At 43.4% G+C, this 17,081-nt stretch overlaps 1 protein-coding gene across 1 annotated transcript in view; it reads right to left on the bottom strand.

Moving 5' to 3' along the window:
* TMTC1 (transmembrane O-mannosyltransferase targeting cadherins 1) overlaps window positions 1-17,081 on the bottom strand; it is a 195,937-nt gene that overhangs the window by 99,873 nt on the left and 78,983 nt on the right. Inside the window, exons 6-7 of the mRNA XM_058655741.1 lie at window positions 3,686-3,767; window positions 2,799-2,902 (exon numbers count right to left, since the gene is read on the bottom strand). Coding sequence (XP_058511724.1) covers window positions 2,799-2,902; window positions 3,686-3,767 — 186 coding nt within the window. The remainder of the gene's footprint in view (window positions 1-2,798; window positions 2,903-3,685; window positions 3,768-17,081) is intronic.

Raw genomic sequence — 17,081 nt, 5'->3', positions numbered from 1 at the left:
CTCCACCAGGAGAAACCTTACTCGGGGCAGGGATACAAAGGCACCCTTGGAAGACATGCACAGTTTCTTGATGCAGTTAAGGAGGAAGACCCAGAGCTAAGCCTGGACAAGATTCCTGTGCTTGAAGTCCTAACCCTCAATGGGATAAGATTTAGAGCTAGCCTTATGAGGAGTTTAAAAAAGTGGAATGAGCTCCCAAGGGTGGGCCCTGACCCTCTTATCCTTGTAAGAAGAAGACTGGACATCATGACTCTTCCCCGTCACGCATGGAGCAAAGTTCACGTGAGGACCAGGAAGAGACACTGGCCAGACATGGACATGACAGCACCTGGCTCTTGCACGTCTCGCTTCTGCAACTGTGAGGGGATGCATCTCTGCTGTGCACGCTTCATGACCTGTGTCATTAATTAAGACAAGCCTTGCAGACGAACAAGCAGGTAACTCCTTCAGGAGGCAGACAGATGGGCCTGCATGGGAAACCGGAGATGAGTCCTGACAGCCTCCCAAAGCCCAGGGCACAGGTGATGAGGAGAGAAAATTCATCTGAAGTTGGCAACAGCCCAGGGTGGCTTGAGAGCCATCCGCCTAGCAGAAATGTTTTAAATCACACAAATGGGAGGAAGCTCATGCAGAATGGAATTACAAATAATGTTCTGGGGCCACCATGGTGGGTGGTACAGTGTGTTAGACCTCCACCTGCAATGCTGTCATCCCGTACAGGAGCATCAATTCAAACTCCAGCTGATCTGCTTCCCACCCAGCTCCACTGCTAATATGTCTGTCAAGGCCATGGAAGATGGCCCACATGCTTGGGTCCTTGCCACCATATGGAAGATCCAGATAGGGTTCCTGGCTGGTTCCTGACAGCTCTGAGAGTCACGGTCATCTGAGGAATGAACCAGCAAATGGAAGAACCCTCTCACTGCCTCTCTGACTCTACCTCTCAACATAAATAACAAAATAAACAATTAAAAAACCCACAATGTTCTGAATGCTCAAGCATAGGTTCAAAGGCAGCTGCCTTACAGGAAAAAACCACTCAGGCTAACTACAAATCTTAAGCTTGAAACACAGGAACAGAAAGACATTTTTAACAGAAAGGAGGAGAATATGATGATGATGATGATGATGATGTGGTTTTTAGGATACTCTGGTCTGTCACTTAGTATTGACTGAATTGCTGACAAGAGTCATTGATTCATTGATTCAAGCCCCTCCGGAAAGTTGTACAGGTGCCTTGAAAGCAAGAGAACTTGGCAAACAACTGGTCCAAGCTCTGGATTTTTCCAGGGGCTCCACCAAAAGCACTTTTTTTCCCAACCACTGGCAAGAAGAAGACAGGACTCTAACCTCACTGGTAGCTCAGCGAGCCCTGTAGGGAGAGCAGTGTGTGAGCTGGAGAAGAGTGGCTGCTTGGCCTAGGCACCGAGCACAGGCGCAGTTTACTGAGGACCTAGGACAGGGATGAAGTTACTGCTTTGTGAATTGAGAGCAGTGGATTTTGCCCTCCCTTTTAGAACTTGGATGGCACAGCTTCGTTTTTAAAGACTGGTTAGCTCAGGGAACAGACTAGCTCTAATTATAAAGATAAAAAAGAACGCTCCAATTAAAGAGATGAGAAACTTGGAGGGAAACCAGCCCAAAGTGGAAGGAAATGAGGCCTTTAGGTAAGAGCAGGATCTGGCAAAGGTGATTCTCCCTGAAGGGCAGAAAGTAGCTATTTAAGGATCTACAGAATCTGAAGTCAGTCAAGCACTGAGCTCTCACAGCTAAAAACAGCCCTCAAGAAGCCCTGGAAATGTTGGTGGTTGAGAGATGGCTTAACACTATTGGTAGATTGCAACATCAGCAAAAAAAATACCTGGTGTTAAGCTTGATTAAAGGAAAGTTAAATAACACCTTGGAAAAGCTAAGTTATAAACCACTTAGGAAGGCTCTAGGAGCCTGGAAAACATAGGCCAACACTTAGGTTTCTATATCAATAATTCTGAAAAGCATATTCAAGTTGTAACTAATTTTGAGTATATTTTGAAGTAAGGAAAACAACTGTGATAATACAATTTTAGAAATATGTTGCATTAGAAGGTATAGTTTTTGAGTAGAAAATAAAGGATCTAGGGCAAAAGAAGATGCGTAGAACAATAAAGAAAAGTTAAAAAGGCAAATGAGGCAGTAGAAATCTAACAATGAAAACTTGTACGGCAAACAAGTGACGGAAAGCAAAGATCCTCGCCTGGCATAGAGACAGAAGCAACGGCCTGCTGCCCCTAGAGACTGAGGGAAGCCAGGCTATAGGCTACAGCTCAAGACTACACGGCAACAGTCTGGGGAAGCAACTTTGACTGTCAAATACTCATACAATGAACCTGGGGAACACAATGGAGCCACCTGAGCAGGTAAGGAATTTAGAACCACAGGAACTCTGGAAGCCTTTAGGACAGATGGTGAGATACATTCACCACACTTCAGCTAAAACATTTGCTCACTTGGGTTTGCCATGTGCAATGGTTACAATATCCACTCTACACACTTTTCTTTTATGCACGATTCTGTAATATCTGCCAAATGGGCCATAGGATCAGTATTGAAAACAAGTTCTTCAGTAAAACACTTGTTGAACAACAAAAAAATGTATACCAATGAACACAAACACAACAATACTGCCCCAGCAATTTCATATCTAATATTGAACATAGCCTTTTTTTTCCCTCAAAACGTAAAGCCAACATGTAATTCAAGATTAAATGTATTTAGGAAGTACTAAATAATATGTAAAAAGAAAAACAGCTTTTACTGACCTTGTGAGAATATAAGGCGAAAATGAAGCTGGGTTATCCTGCTCGGAAAACAGGGGCATGGATCCTCCCATGATCCACAGACGGAAGTACAAAATGACAATGACCTTCAGAGAGCAGAGGATTTGGTTAGACAGCATCAGAGACCTCTGCCCCACCTGCAAGTATGTCCCACTCCTCCCATCAAGAAAAGGAACCAAGGCACATCACATGACTCCTTAAACCTTAAGTTATGTTCAAAGTTCACTAATAGAATGTGCCAGAATATGCAGTGTGTCAACTCTGGGCCCTACACTCCAGAAGTCCTGCAACTCCTGATTCGTTCTTTAAGAGCCCAATTATCCTGTATGAGAAATCCTAGAAAGACCACAGGGAGAGGCCACAGAGAAACAGGCATCCCTGGGAGAGGTCAGGTGGAAGACAACACAAGCCAATCCCTACAATGGCTGCATAAACTTGAGTAACCCCGGCCCCAAAACAATGATGATCGCAAGAAACGCTAGCATTTGTGGTGTAAACCACAGCATTAAGGGCAGATACAGTTTTGATGTTTAGGCCACTAAACATGGGTGGGTGGGGGCATTTCTTGCGTTCCAACAACACAAAAGGATACACCCTCCTGGTGTTGCTTCCTCCTGGAAGAGCTCAGCATCAATATCTCGACAAGGGCTTGTGAAACACTGCTGTCCACCACGTCACGTCATGAAACTCGTGTCTACTTGCAACACTTACGTCACACCCATGGTGGCTAAGTTTGTTACTGGTGTCAAAATCCACCGCTGATTCTAATAAATAACCTTCATCACTTTGCTAAGCCCACTTAAAGCAATAAATCTTACAAAAAAAATATTCCTTATCTGATATGTCAAAGTAAATAGACATATACTTACATAACTAATGACCAAAACGGCCCTTTTCAAAAACGGTCTCATGGTAAGCAGGAAATTTCTATTGTTGCTCGCTGTCAGGTACCTAAAACAAGAAAAGGAAAAAAAAAAAAAGAAGCATCAGTATGAGAGTCCAGAAGGTAATGGTCTCCTCTGAGTGTGAAAACATGCAGCTTTGGCAAAGGCTGCCAATGCCAAACCCGGGGCACAGCCTTAGAGCCAATCCCCCTGGCTGAAGCCCCGACCAGGCAGTTTCCAGCCCAGGACAAAAGGGTGAGACTCTCAGCCTCTTGGCACATCTGTCTTTCTCACTTCTAGGAGGATGATAATGGCATCCTCTTCAGGAAAGTTGTGATCAACAGCTGACATCAGAGTGGGTCAAGTCTTAGCACAGCTACCCATAAATAATACGATCCCATTTATTGGCAGAGAAGCCAGCCATTCTGACAACTATGGTTACACTGCTCACAGGTATAATCTGAAGCCAGGAGTATGTTCTCCTTCTTAATGAAATGAGGGGTGCAATGTCTTCTCCCAAAACATATCTCACCAATGTCCTCCCCTCAGCAGTGGGACGCTCAGTGTGTATGCGCAGGGAAGCAGTTTTTCCAAGGTAACAAGCTCATTGACCATCAGCAATGAAATCAGAGCCAGCTCATATACAGTGAGAAATTTCTCACCTGCCCATAGCCTGGGAACCCTGGGACCCTGCACCTGCTCCAGCTCACTCTCTTGGGCAAAGTGTCAGCTCCAAACATCCACACAGAAAACATGACTTCTTAAGTACAAAGAGAGGCAAGCAAGGAGAGGGATTCACACGCCCCAGATGAAACATTTAAGCCAGTCAGCTACACCAACATGCAAAACTCCACATTTATTCCATTGGGTAAATAGTTGAATCAGATTGTATGATTCAGTAGGCATTCCCCTCCTCACATTTTCCTTGTACTATTTTCCTTTTTAAGAAAAATATATTTGTGTATTTGAGAAACAGAGAGTGCTTCCAGGCACTGGTTCACTCCCCAAATCCGCAACGGCTGAGGCTGGACCAGGACTGATAGAACCAGGCACCAAGAACTCAATCCAGAGAGCCGAGAATCTGGTCATGACAGCCATAACCGCTGCCTTCCAGGGTCTGCAAGAGCAGGACACTGGGGCCAGCAGCTGGAGGTAGGGACTCCCACAGGGGACATAGGCTTCTAAACAGGCTTTTTAACCACAAGATTAAATGTACAGCTTCCCTCTCACTGTCTTTAATCCAATTTTTCCCTTAAAATAGTCCTCCCAGCATCTCTTAACATGTACCTAATAATGATGTTCCTTTATAGAAGGAAAAGCTTTTGTCAGAATTCTCCCAGTGAAACCTGAGTGGGTTCATAAAGCAATGTCCACCTTGAGGACTCTGAGATAACTGAGATAACATGTAGGCGGCTCCCCTGCTCCGTAAGCAATGGCCACGTGAAGAGAGGACGTCCTCCCTCACAGGGAACTCTTCTTTCTCACTGTCTTTTTCCTTGAGAGCTGTGGAAGCAACACAGGCTCACACATGACTAGGAAGAATTTATCAGGTGGAGAGCCAAGAGTCTCAGACACGCGAGATACAGTCAGCTTTTAGCATGCTCTTGAATATTCCATGCTTCTACCTGAATGTCCACCAGAGAGTGTGGCAAGGAAGCAAGCCAGGGCTATCTATCACAGCCCAGGTGCATAGCTGCTGCCTCAACACGGGTGTCATGAGTCTACTGCTTCCTGAAACAGCAGCTAAGCTTTCGCACCTGTCTGTAGGTATGCATTTCTCCAGAACCGTGTCTGTGGTGGCAGGCATCATGTCAGTGAGGCCTGTGGTTCCCAGACAGTACAAGCACAGCTAGATGTCCCCCCGTCAGCTCTGTCTTGAGTTGGACTCATGTTATGGCCAACTTGCCCAAGACTGAGCATGGGCACTTCTTCTGTTCCCTCATAGGAGTAGGGCATTGAGTCTGGCCCTACCAGGTGGACTCAAAGTTTCAATAAATCTACAGCAGACTAATTTTTAAAATATTTATTTATTTATTAATTTGAAAGGCAGAGTTGAAGAGAGACAGAGAAAGAGAGAGAGAGGGGAAGAGAATGGCCAGAGCTGGGCTTGTCCAAAGCCAGAACCAGGAGCTTCCTCTGTCTCCCACGTGGGTGCACGGGCCTAAGCACTTGGACCATTTTCCCAGGTACATTAGCAGGGAGCTAGATTGGAAGTGGATCAGTTGGGACTCAAACCACCACTTGAACCATGCCACAATGCTAGCCCCAAGGCTAATTTTTAAGCTGAGAGCTTTGGTCTGCAATTGAAGTTACAGACAACCAAAATGGCCTTGACAGAAACGTGGTCTCCATCCCTGCATGAAAAAGAGAGTGGAGAACAGGTGTCAGGTACACATGCCAGGCAGAGCCAGCGCCATCGCCACCGGAAGGTCACAGCACTTCCTGGTGGGAAACACAGAAGTGGTGCTAGACTTGGATAAATTCCACATGTTTTGTTCCACAGAGGAACTTACGGTGGTGATTTCAGGGAATTGGATTTATCAAATGTTGAGAAATTCTTAGAGAAATTTCATTTCCTGAAGAAATTAAGCTGAATGCACCCAATCATTTAAAATGAGCATCCTAAAGTAATGACAGCCTAGAAGGACACTGAGAGAAGTGTTTGGACAAAACAAAACAAAACAAAACAAAAAACCACCAACCTCTTTCAAGATTTCTATTTCTAGTTGGCCAATGGTAAACGAGAAAAAAAGCCAAAATGACCTGTCTCCAGTTTTGGAGGACACCAGGTCTGAGGTTAAGATTCTAAATGCAGGGGCTCAGTTCTTGGCATCTTTCCCTCTTGCCTGCTCCCAACAACAGGGACCTTTCCTCCATCCGTCCCTCATGCAACCACTACGAAGCACAACTGAAGGTCGCCAACGGTAGTGGCGCCATTGTTGGCAGCAATGACATACACTTGGTAAACAACACGTGCTCTATGAACTTACGGGAGCTTCCTGCAGTGTACAAGTTACCATTTGCAGTAGGTCCTAAGGAAGAACATCATGATTCCTTTCTCCACACAGAAGAGACTGGAAACTACAAGAGTTAACAATTCTATCCGATGTTTTTCAGCTGTTAATTGCAATCATAACAGAGCTAATTCTACTAATACTCTTCAATGCCTGTCCAGGTCTCCAGTATTTTTGTTCCGTGTATGTATTCCCATCTGCAAGTCAAACCACTGGGGAAACGGGAATCAAAATCTAGGGTGAAGATTCTAGTCTGTGTTTCCATGTAATTGATCATACAAGAGGGAATAATTCTACCAAACTTCATGTCCTTTTGTTAAACGGTGTCAGGATCCCTTTTAAGTTTAAAATGTTGTATTTTCTCATCAATGGCAACACCATAAAAGACGGAAGGATAGCCAGGAAACTTATCAAATCTCAAAAAAAAAAAACAAACTCTGAACAGATGCAAAGTGAAGAAATTATAAATTGATTCACTATCTTGAATAGATCCTCCATAATCTGCTATTGCAAGTAAAAATATTTTAATATTAGTTTAGCCTACTGCAATGTTAAAGCATGCCTTTTTTTTATCTTCCCGTCTCTCCTCCTCTCTATAGATCTGACTATGCAATAAAAATAAATCTTTAAAAAACATATAAGTGTTAAAGGCAGGTTACACCACCACTGTGACACAGACATCTCATACTGGAATGCCACCTTAGGTCCCGCTGCTCCGCTTGTGCTCTGGCTTCCTCTGAGGGGCCTGATGGGGCACTAGATGATGTCCAAGTAATTGGGTCCCTGCCACCGTCATGGGACATATGGATGGAATTTCTGGCTCCTGCCCTCAGCCTGACCAGCATCTATGTTGCAGCTATTTGGAGAGTATACGGGAGATCTTTCTCTTTCTCTCTCTTTTGCTCTGCTTTCAAATAGTTAATAATTCAATGAAAGGTATTTTGATATGAAAATTTGAAATTCATGTTTATCATATGCATTTCTGAAACTTTCAGGTTAATCATGTGCATGGGTTTCTAGTTTTTTTGCCCCAAAATAACTTTCTTCATTCAATTTTCTACGAACTTTTTAAAGTGTTCCAATATAAAACACATATATCGTTACATATTTGTTAGATTCCATTGAATATTAAGCTATGTAAAAAAATCTTTATTCTAAGTTAAACCAATATTCATTTCCTAACCACAATTTAAGGGAAAAAATATATTTGGCCTGCTAGAGCAAAATGTCTCAAATTGTATTGTAAAGCATGCATTTTTAACAATTTTGGATTTTAACCAAAAAAAAGGTCGGGTTCTCTAAAGTAAACTTATACTCCCATATACACCACACATTCCCTCTATGACCACCCACCTTCTCAAGAAATCTTGTTCAGGTATAAAACGCTAATTGGGACTTTCACCCATACTTACTACTCCAATCCTACTGAGGTGGGTAGCAGACACCACAACACCTAGCCACCTGATGTCATCTACCCACACTCCTGGACCCTGCAGGAGTGCTCATTGTCCTGTCACTGTCTTCTTTACATAGAATTACTGTGACAATAGATAACTAATTCATACAGCAAGGATTCTGTAACTAAACTGGAATTAGGCTCTTATACTAAGAAATCTGGTAAGTCAATTGAGCAAGAATCCCGCCCCTTATGTCCTGGTATCTGATCAAATTCCTCACTTCCCACAGTTTCCTAATGGATGTTTCATCAGCCAGTCTTCCACAACAATCCTCTTAGGTAGACGCAGAGAGATTCCCCCAATCCATGTTGCTCTCTCTTCGTCATTCTCCATCCCCTGATCCCCATACTGTGCCTTGATGATGAACTCCCACTTGTGGTGCAAGATAGAGATGAGCCCACACACTCCTATTGCAAATGTCATCACACTCTTTACATCAAATGTGACAGTGCCCCGGGCCCACCAAGTGGCAGGTGAGTTATTTTTCCACACCAGATGATCAACATGTGCTGACCAACAAGAGACATGTTAAAATATTTACTCTATTCTCTCCATCCTTTTCTCATCTCTGGACTAGATCGGCACACAAACTAAAATTGCTCAGTTTGGGATATGAACGGTAAGTGAAGAGGAGAAAACCACTGGGGTGTAGCATCTCCCATATGTTGAGTCCTGATGATGCAGGATGATGATATTAAATTTCTCATCACCTCTCAGAATCTATAAATATCCCAGAAGTTTTTGGCTGAATGTCAGCTTCAGGCTGACGTATAATAAATGGCTCAATATCATGCCAAAAAATTATAGCAGCTATGTATGAAATTCTGTCTAGCAGACCCATCATAACTAATTTAATTTCCTTTGTTCTTTAGTAAGCAAACAACCATATATTCTGACTACCACCAACAACTGCCACCGAAAGAATTTGAATTCAGAGCTTTCAAATTAGGAATTCAAATCCTACTCCCCTTTGAAACACAAGAAATAAGATTACTGTTGGCAGAGGTAGCAGAGACACAGACATAGTTCATGCTAGAAAAGATGATAAGTTGAGCATAAACAGCCAGAGACAGGCAGTCACTTGGTAGAGAGGTTATAACAACACTCAGGTCAACTGCATCCCCATCACCATGCTTGGTTCTAGTTCCAGCTACTCCAACTCCAACCTGGCTTCTCGCAAGTACACACGTGGGAGGCAACAGGTGACAGCTCACAGTCTGAAGTTGTTGCAACATATGTGGGAGACCCAGACTGCATTCAAGGCTCCTGGCTTCAGACGGGCCCAGTGCTGGTTATTACAGGAATTTCAAGAGTGAACCCACAGATGAAACATTGCCTGTCTGGGTTTCTCTGTCTTTCTGCCTTTCAAATTGATTAAAAAGGTTAAAAATCATGGAGTTTCTTTCATACTTAGTGCTTAGAGTCTGCTGAGGTGTGTAACAGACACCACAACACAAAGCCATCCAACGCCGTCTACCACACTCCACTCCTGATTTCAAATTGATTAAAAGGGTTAAAAATCATGGCTGGCATTGTCACAGAGTAGACTGAGGTACTACTTGTGATGCCAGCATCCCGTTTCAGAAAACTAATTCTAGTTCCCTGTGCCCTGCATCTAATCCAGCTCTCTGCCTGGAAAACCAAGAAAGGACCCTCAAAGCTCTTGGTTTCCTGTGATCTACACAGGAGAACTGGATGGATTTCAGAACTTACTTCAGCTTGGTTCTGCTTCTGCTATGGCCATTTGGCAAGTGAACCAACAGATGGAAGATATGTGTGTATGTATTTGTGTTTCTTGCTCTCTCTCTCTCTCTCTCTCTCTCTCTCTCTCTCTCTCCCTCCCTCCCTCTCTCCCTGTCTGTGTATTACTCTGCTTTTTAATAAATGGACCTCTCTTAAATATTTAAAACTTAAGGTAAATTTACCTATTCACTGTTGGTCCCCTCTTTCCCATACATTCCTTGAGCCCATGAAGTGTCTCATCTACACCCTGATAGCCAAAGGCCACCTACAGAGGAGCCGAGCAACTTGGGAGTCACACCTGCCCTTCAGTGAGGGTCGTGAACAGGAGACAGCAACACAGCCCTCGGTTTCCTGCACTCAGGAAGCACAAACTCACCCTTTAAACCCCATGTCCTGCCTGTGATCATTCTTTTTTCTAAAAATCTTACATGATTAATTATCATCTGAGATGCGGTGAGGAACAGTAGCAAAGACAAAGTGAAAGGTGGGGAGTAGGGAAACGAGCAAGAATGGGAGCAAGAGAGAGGGACAGAGAATTCTCCCAACTTCTGGTTCATTTCCCAAATGCATGCAGTAACTAGAACTAGGCCAGGGCCTGAGCCAGCAGCTGGTGAATCATGCCAGTTTCCTAAACAGGTGGCAGAAAGCTAAAGCAGGAGTCAGGAGCCAGAAGCAGGAACTGAACTCAGGAACTATGCTGTGCAGGCCTTGGCCTTGGCCTTGGTCTTTTGCCCACTCACAGACCATTACCTGCAGGGTTTGACCTCAGTCTCCAGCACCAACAGTCTGTGAACTCAAGATTCCAGACACAGTTTGCTTTGTGTTTTTCCATTGTTGTGCTGGCTCTTATTTTTACAAACTGCCTGTGGCAAATGGGAAGACAGAGAATTTGCTGGAAATGATGTGAGAGGCAGCTGAGCTGTTGTGACTGAGTGAACAGGCTGAATGTAAATCCTGATTTCCCTCTCTTACTGCCTGTGCGAATTGGGACAGTTAACTATGAATGTCTCTGGTTTCCCATTTGCAAAATGAAGATACTATTAATACCCACCTCAAAGGAACTGCTAGGGGTAACACGTTATTAGAACCGTGCCTGAGGCAGAGGAAGCCTTCATTAAATTTTAGCTGCCCTTGTCAACAGAAAGCACATTTCACTGTTTTACCCAGACCTGTCCAATATCAAACACACTTTCTCATTGGCTGAATCATCTTTGAAGTCATTAGCCTACATATACCAAGAAGAGGCTCCGAGAGTGTGTCTTATTATTGTTGGCAACTTTTAATCTTTTTCTTAGTGCGAAGATTCACTTGTGAACCTGCACAGTTTTGCACATAGCTATGACAACACCACCTGGGTTCTACGGCATTTCTGGTATGCATCGACTATGGATGGATAAAAAAGAGAAACACACAGAGTAGTGCATGCTCAGGAGACCATGCAGCGTGGCTCAAGGGCTGGGGAGAACCCGCAGTTCTGGCTCTGGGCCCACTGCTCACACAGGTGAATCTACAACATGGCGACAGTCCTCCCTGTCTGCCACCCTCACACTGCTCTCTCCAGGATTCAGCATATCCCTAAAACAGTCATGTCATTACTTCTGTGTTTTGTATTGTGCCTGCTTCTGAGCTTCAGGCTTTGGCTGGTGAACATCAGTACGGTATGTGACTATCAACACTGGTACTCCATAGATGCCCATAATTTGACTCCTCAAGCAGTTCAATGGGAGACAGAGGCAGCAAGCCTTCTAGGTTGACCTCCTTCCTCAGGGAAGGGGCTTCCATCTAGCCTCCCAGGCGTGCATTGGCAGAAATCTGGAGTCAGGAGCCAAGTCAGCACCGGGGCCCAGGCACTCTGACTGGGGGTAAGGCCAATGCCAAAAGCAGCATCTTCACCACTGAGCCCATGCTTCCCTTGTTTCTTACTCAGTCTCAGATTTCAGTAGCTAGATCCAGAAAACAAAAGCAAAGTCAAATCTGCAGCAAGAAAACTCCCATAGCTGCAAGTACATTGAATGCACTGAATCCTGAAATGCTGCTTTTTGCTTTGCCCACATTTGAGCAGAACTAGTGAATCTCATCACAGAAACAGACCCTACCCACACAAGGTGTGCTACCACTACAAACAGGTCCCTGCCCACACAAGCATACTGCCCACGCAAGTGGTGCCTCTACTATCCCCAGGATCCTGCCCACACGAGATGTGCCACTGACCACACGCAGGATCCCAGACAACCCAGACATGGCCTGGGAACTGAAGTTAATTGGTAATGCCACCCTCATTCAGCTGTATGATTCGTTTCCCTCATCTTCAAAAGACCTCTGACAGTACACCATTGTAGCAACGCAGCCAACAGGTATCCTGCAACTCACTGAAACTTACCTGCCAAACAAGCTATCTATGGGTTTGACATCCAAGAATCAGAGATGAACAAAACTGCTTCTGAGCAACGAAAACAGTATTTCAAACCTACAATGACCTGGTTTTCATTCCTAAGGCAAAATAAACAGCACACAGAGTACCACCACTCCAGGGCTGATTGGTTTGCTATGTGCCAGGCATGATACACCACCTCCCTGGCTTGTCTGCAGCTGGAGACGACCACGCAACAGCTCCAGCCATGGGATGCCAGTGGAAGTTACAGGCTCCACATGCAGCCAGGTGCTAAAATCTGTCCATTGCTCTTTAAGCACAAGCATTTTCCTCTTCTGCTGGATGAAGACAAGCACCAAGCCCACCATCACTGCCTGGAGACACTGTGTCACAAGGTGGGAAGGAGAGATTTCTGAGTCCCACTGAGGATGTGCGACCCACCAACGAGGGATGTTTATTTCATGCTTTTTGTAAACAAGAGCTAAATTCCATTGACTGCAAGCCCCCCACTTATGAATAAGATCTGAACCTACAGAGAAGCCAGCAGCTCTAGGAGACGGCAGCTACAGTCCCAGGAGATATCTGCAAATCCACCACGGGTGGAAGCCAATGGGAAAAGCTCCGAAGAATTTATGCAAGCAACATTAAAGTCCCATTATTTACAAATGCGATGTTTAAAAGACAGAACTAAAACAGAATTCAGAGATGGCATGAGTGCTGTGAAACAGAAAAAAAAATCAGCAGCTTATTGACAACTTATAAAATATTGTGAAATTCTCTCTGAAAGCCTGAAACACTCAATCTTTAGCAACGGCTGAACTGTACAGCCACATCAATGCCCTGGGTGCCATATTATGCTCTGTTTATGCAGGATGTCAACACTGGGGACAACTGGCTGACAGAGGCAGACACCCCCTGTACCACTTCTCCACTTTCCTGGGAAACCATAAGTAACCAAGGCTTACTTTTGCAATAAAGCTAATTATAATTCTAAAGCCACGTCTTTCTGTCAGGCAATGCTGAGCTCAAAGCACAGACACTGAAGCTCACAGATTCAGCACCTGCACTTAGCTCACGTTCAGCAGCGCTCACTGCAGGCTGGATGTGGTTGCTGTTGTCAGCAACAGAACGGGCAGAGCTCCAGGCTTCGAATCCAGGCCACAATTCCAGACTCATCTGCAACCAGCACAGACTCTCCACAAATCAAACTCATTTGCATCCTTCATCCTCTCGCCCCACCCCCTCGCCACCATCAAACAGCATCTGGAAACTTAAAACAAGATCCCCCAAATAAAAGAAAGATGTTTAAACTGGGATAAGCCTTTTGCTAAATCAGAAAGAAGTAATTTAAGAAACACACCCCCAAACATCCGAATCTAAATTATACTTTAACACCATATAAGACTTCACAGTTAAACATGAAGTGTGTGTGTGTGTGTGTGTGTGTGTACGCCTGTTCTCACAAGAAACCAGAGATTAACTCTATGTGCAACATAAACAAACACTAGATCACAGTCTCGCAGGCCAGTGTATTTCTGTAAAATGCTGCTCAATATAATTGTAATTTCCTCCTTCAGACAATTTAAACATCTAGAGAAAGAGAACCTAACATAAGAAGAGAAATTGAATGAATGCAACCCACTTCAATAGGGAAGCAAAGCTTATAAATAACGCCTTCTATGTTGAATTTGAGTTGTTTGAATATTCTCCATACTGATTTCCATAGAGGCTGTACCAGCCTGCAGCCCCACCAGCAGTGGAGTAGGGTTCCCTTTTCCCCGCAACCTCGCCAACAAGTGTCGTTGGTGCTTTTATTTATGTGGGCCAGTCTTACTGGCGTTAGGTGGTACCTCATTGATGTTTTAATTTGGATTTCCCTTATTGCCAGGGAACTTGAGCATTTTTTCATATGTTTATTTGCCATTTGGGTTTGTTCCTTTGTGAAGTGTCTGCCCATTTCCCGTGCCCATTTTCAACATACCGTATGATCCAGCAATAGCACTCCTAGGAATATATCCAGAACACTTGTTCTATGAGAAACCAACATGCACTCCTATGTTCATAGCAGCACAATCAGTAATTGCAAAAACATGGAAACAACCAAAATGCCCATCAACAGAGGATTGGATAAGAAAGCTATGGTTCATCTACTCCATGGAATACTACTCAGCTATTAAAAAAAACAAAATGCAGTTCTTTGTGGCCAAATGGGCCAAACTGGAAACCATAATGCTAAGGGAAATGAGCCAATCCCAAAAGGTTAAATACCACATGTTTGCCTTAATTTAAGATGATATGATGTTATGTATAACATGTTATGTTTTGAATGTTATATGTTGTGTATAAACTAAAATTGAAGTATAGGTGAGGTGGTCACAGAAGGTGGCTGGTAACCCGCATTTACTTTTAACATATTGGTTACTCATTACTATGTCAATTAATTCCATAATGATGTAAATTTTTGCTGATGGTATGTTGGAACTTTCAATTGACTGGGATGATACTCTGCTGGCTCTGTCATCAGACCAGAGAGGGTATACCTAAGAAGCCGTTGAACTTGACGGGACAATAAGATGCTGGACTCTATGTTTGGTATACGCTTGCAATGGGGAAATCTCAACTGAACTTGAGCTGTGGTTATGCAACAAGGTGGAGGAATCCACCATGGTGGGAGGGTTTGGGGAGGGGTGGGGAGAACCCAAGTATCTATGTAACTGTGTCACATAATACAATGTAATTACTGAAGTTAAATAATAAATAATTAAAAAAAAAATAATGCCTTCTAATTATTAACGGAATGAGATGTTTTCATGACGAAGCAGCCTAGAGCTGCTCAGAACATCGTTTCTTATCATCTTAAACAGGGAAGAAACAGTGGGCATCGGTTGGAGCAGGAGAGAGGAGCAGCAGCAAAGCCGCCACATCACATACCACATCTCATACTGGCACACCTGGTGAGAGTACTGGCACCACTCCTGAGTCCAGCATTTTGCTAATGTGTGCCTTGGGATGCAGACCTGATGGCTCAAGTATCTGTGTCCCTGCCACTCCATGGGAGATCCTGGTTGAGTTCCAGGTTCCTGAATTAGCATCATTCGGGTTGTGGACCAAAAGTCGGAAGACATCTCTCTCCACCTGTCTATCTGTCTTTCTCTCTCTGTCTTCTTTTCCCTGTAAATCTTTCAAACACAAATTAACAAATCTTGCAAAATTAAATATCTGAAATTCCAACTGCTTGAACAGGAAATAATTTTAAATTTTCTATGACTACCCAACCATATCCAAAGACAACAATTTTAACAACAATAAGGGAGTTCTTTCTTTTTTATTCTAAAGTGGCGCAAATAGGTTTTGAACAAATTCATATCTCCTTCATTTCTTCATGTTCAGAACTATCTGAACTAGCGTCACTGTGCAATGCTTCTTATGTATGCTGGTTGGTTCTCCTCAGGATTCTAAAAATGTAGTATGAAGTTGTTAGTATGTGATGCAACATAAGATGTCTGGTTTCTGGAGCCAGAGCAGGATTTAAGATGGGTACTATTTGACTTTGAGTTGTTAGCTGTAGTAGGGACTAAGAAAATATTAGCATACTTTAAATTTCATGGGGAAACAGAATTGCAAACTTACCCCACAGCCAAAATATTTGGAAATTCATGTTTCCTTATTTTACAGTAAGAATTTTCTAAGAATATTTCCTTGTTTTCTTGCACAACAAGAACCTAGCACAAGGCATGGGATACACACACACACACACACACACATATGCATGTGTGCGGCACATGTATTTAGTCGACTGTAATTTTTTTCATCACTGTTAGTGCAAATGACTGACTACAGTGAAAGGAGAGAAGATTTCCTTGGCTCAAGGACAGTTATCCAGCCTAGCAGGTAAGTCACTGGTTGGGAGTGTCTGAATCAGAATGCCAGCGTTCGAGCACAGCTCTGCTCCAATTCCAGCATCCACCCAAGCTGCACCCTGAGTGGCAGCTGGTGATGGCTCATATGGCTGGTCCCTGCCAACCACATGGAAGTCCTGGCTCTTAGCTTTGCTCTCTGGGTTATCGCAGACTTCTCCTGGGCTCACTCACTCTTGCTCTCCAACAAACAAATATTTGTACAACACAGAAAACATTCTGACTTGTTCTTTCTTATGCAGAGGTGTCAAGATATTTTTAATTAGATTCCCAGAATCTTGTTTTTTTCCCTATCAAAGTGCTTCCTACTGCCAACCGAAGAAACTGCTTTTTAAAAAGATTAATTGGGCAGAGGATGAGAAGATCTTATCTTTCCAAAGTACATTTTTATTTTGATGAACGAAATGCATTTCACAGACACGGTAAATGATACTTGAACTCTCAGGAAAGAGTTTTCCAGCTAGATATCCAGCACTGTTATTTATCATCAGCAAAGCAAATTAACTCACGCTGCACAGTAGCACTTTTTATATTTCAAAAGCACACATTTCAAAAATAAACCCTGTCCTATTTACCTATACAAAACTTGCACATGCTTCTTACTCTAACATAAGAGTATAGCATCCAAATTGGTTTTTCACACGGTGTTTTTTTTTTTTTGTCCAGGAAGGATATGAGAGAGAGAGAGAGAGACAGAGAGAGACAGAGACAGAGAGAGACAGAGAAGTGAAGAAAATCGTATTCGTTACACCTATGGATGAAAAGCTTGATAAATGAATATACTTACTTACTAAAAACTGCTTTTCACTGTTTGGTTATACATTCATAAAACCTGATGTGCAGCCACAAAGCCACAGGAAAACAAATCCCCATTTTCTA

The sequence above is a fragment of the Ochotona princeps genome, chromosome 27 (genome assembly GCF_030435755.1).
Source record: "Ochotona princeps isolate mOchPri1 chromosome 27, mOchPri1.hap1, whole genome shotgun sequence".
Classification (NCBI taxonomy): Eukaryota; Metazoa; Chordata; class Mammalia; order Lagomorpha; family Ochotonidae; genus Ochotona; species Ochotona princeps.
Note: the sequence above shows the minus strand (reverse complement) of the source record. Positions and strands in the feature narration are given on the sequence as shown.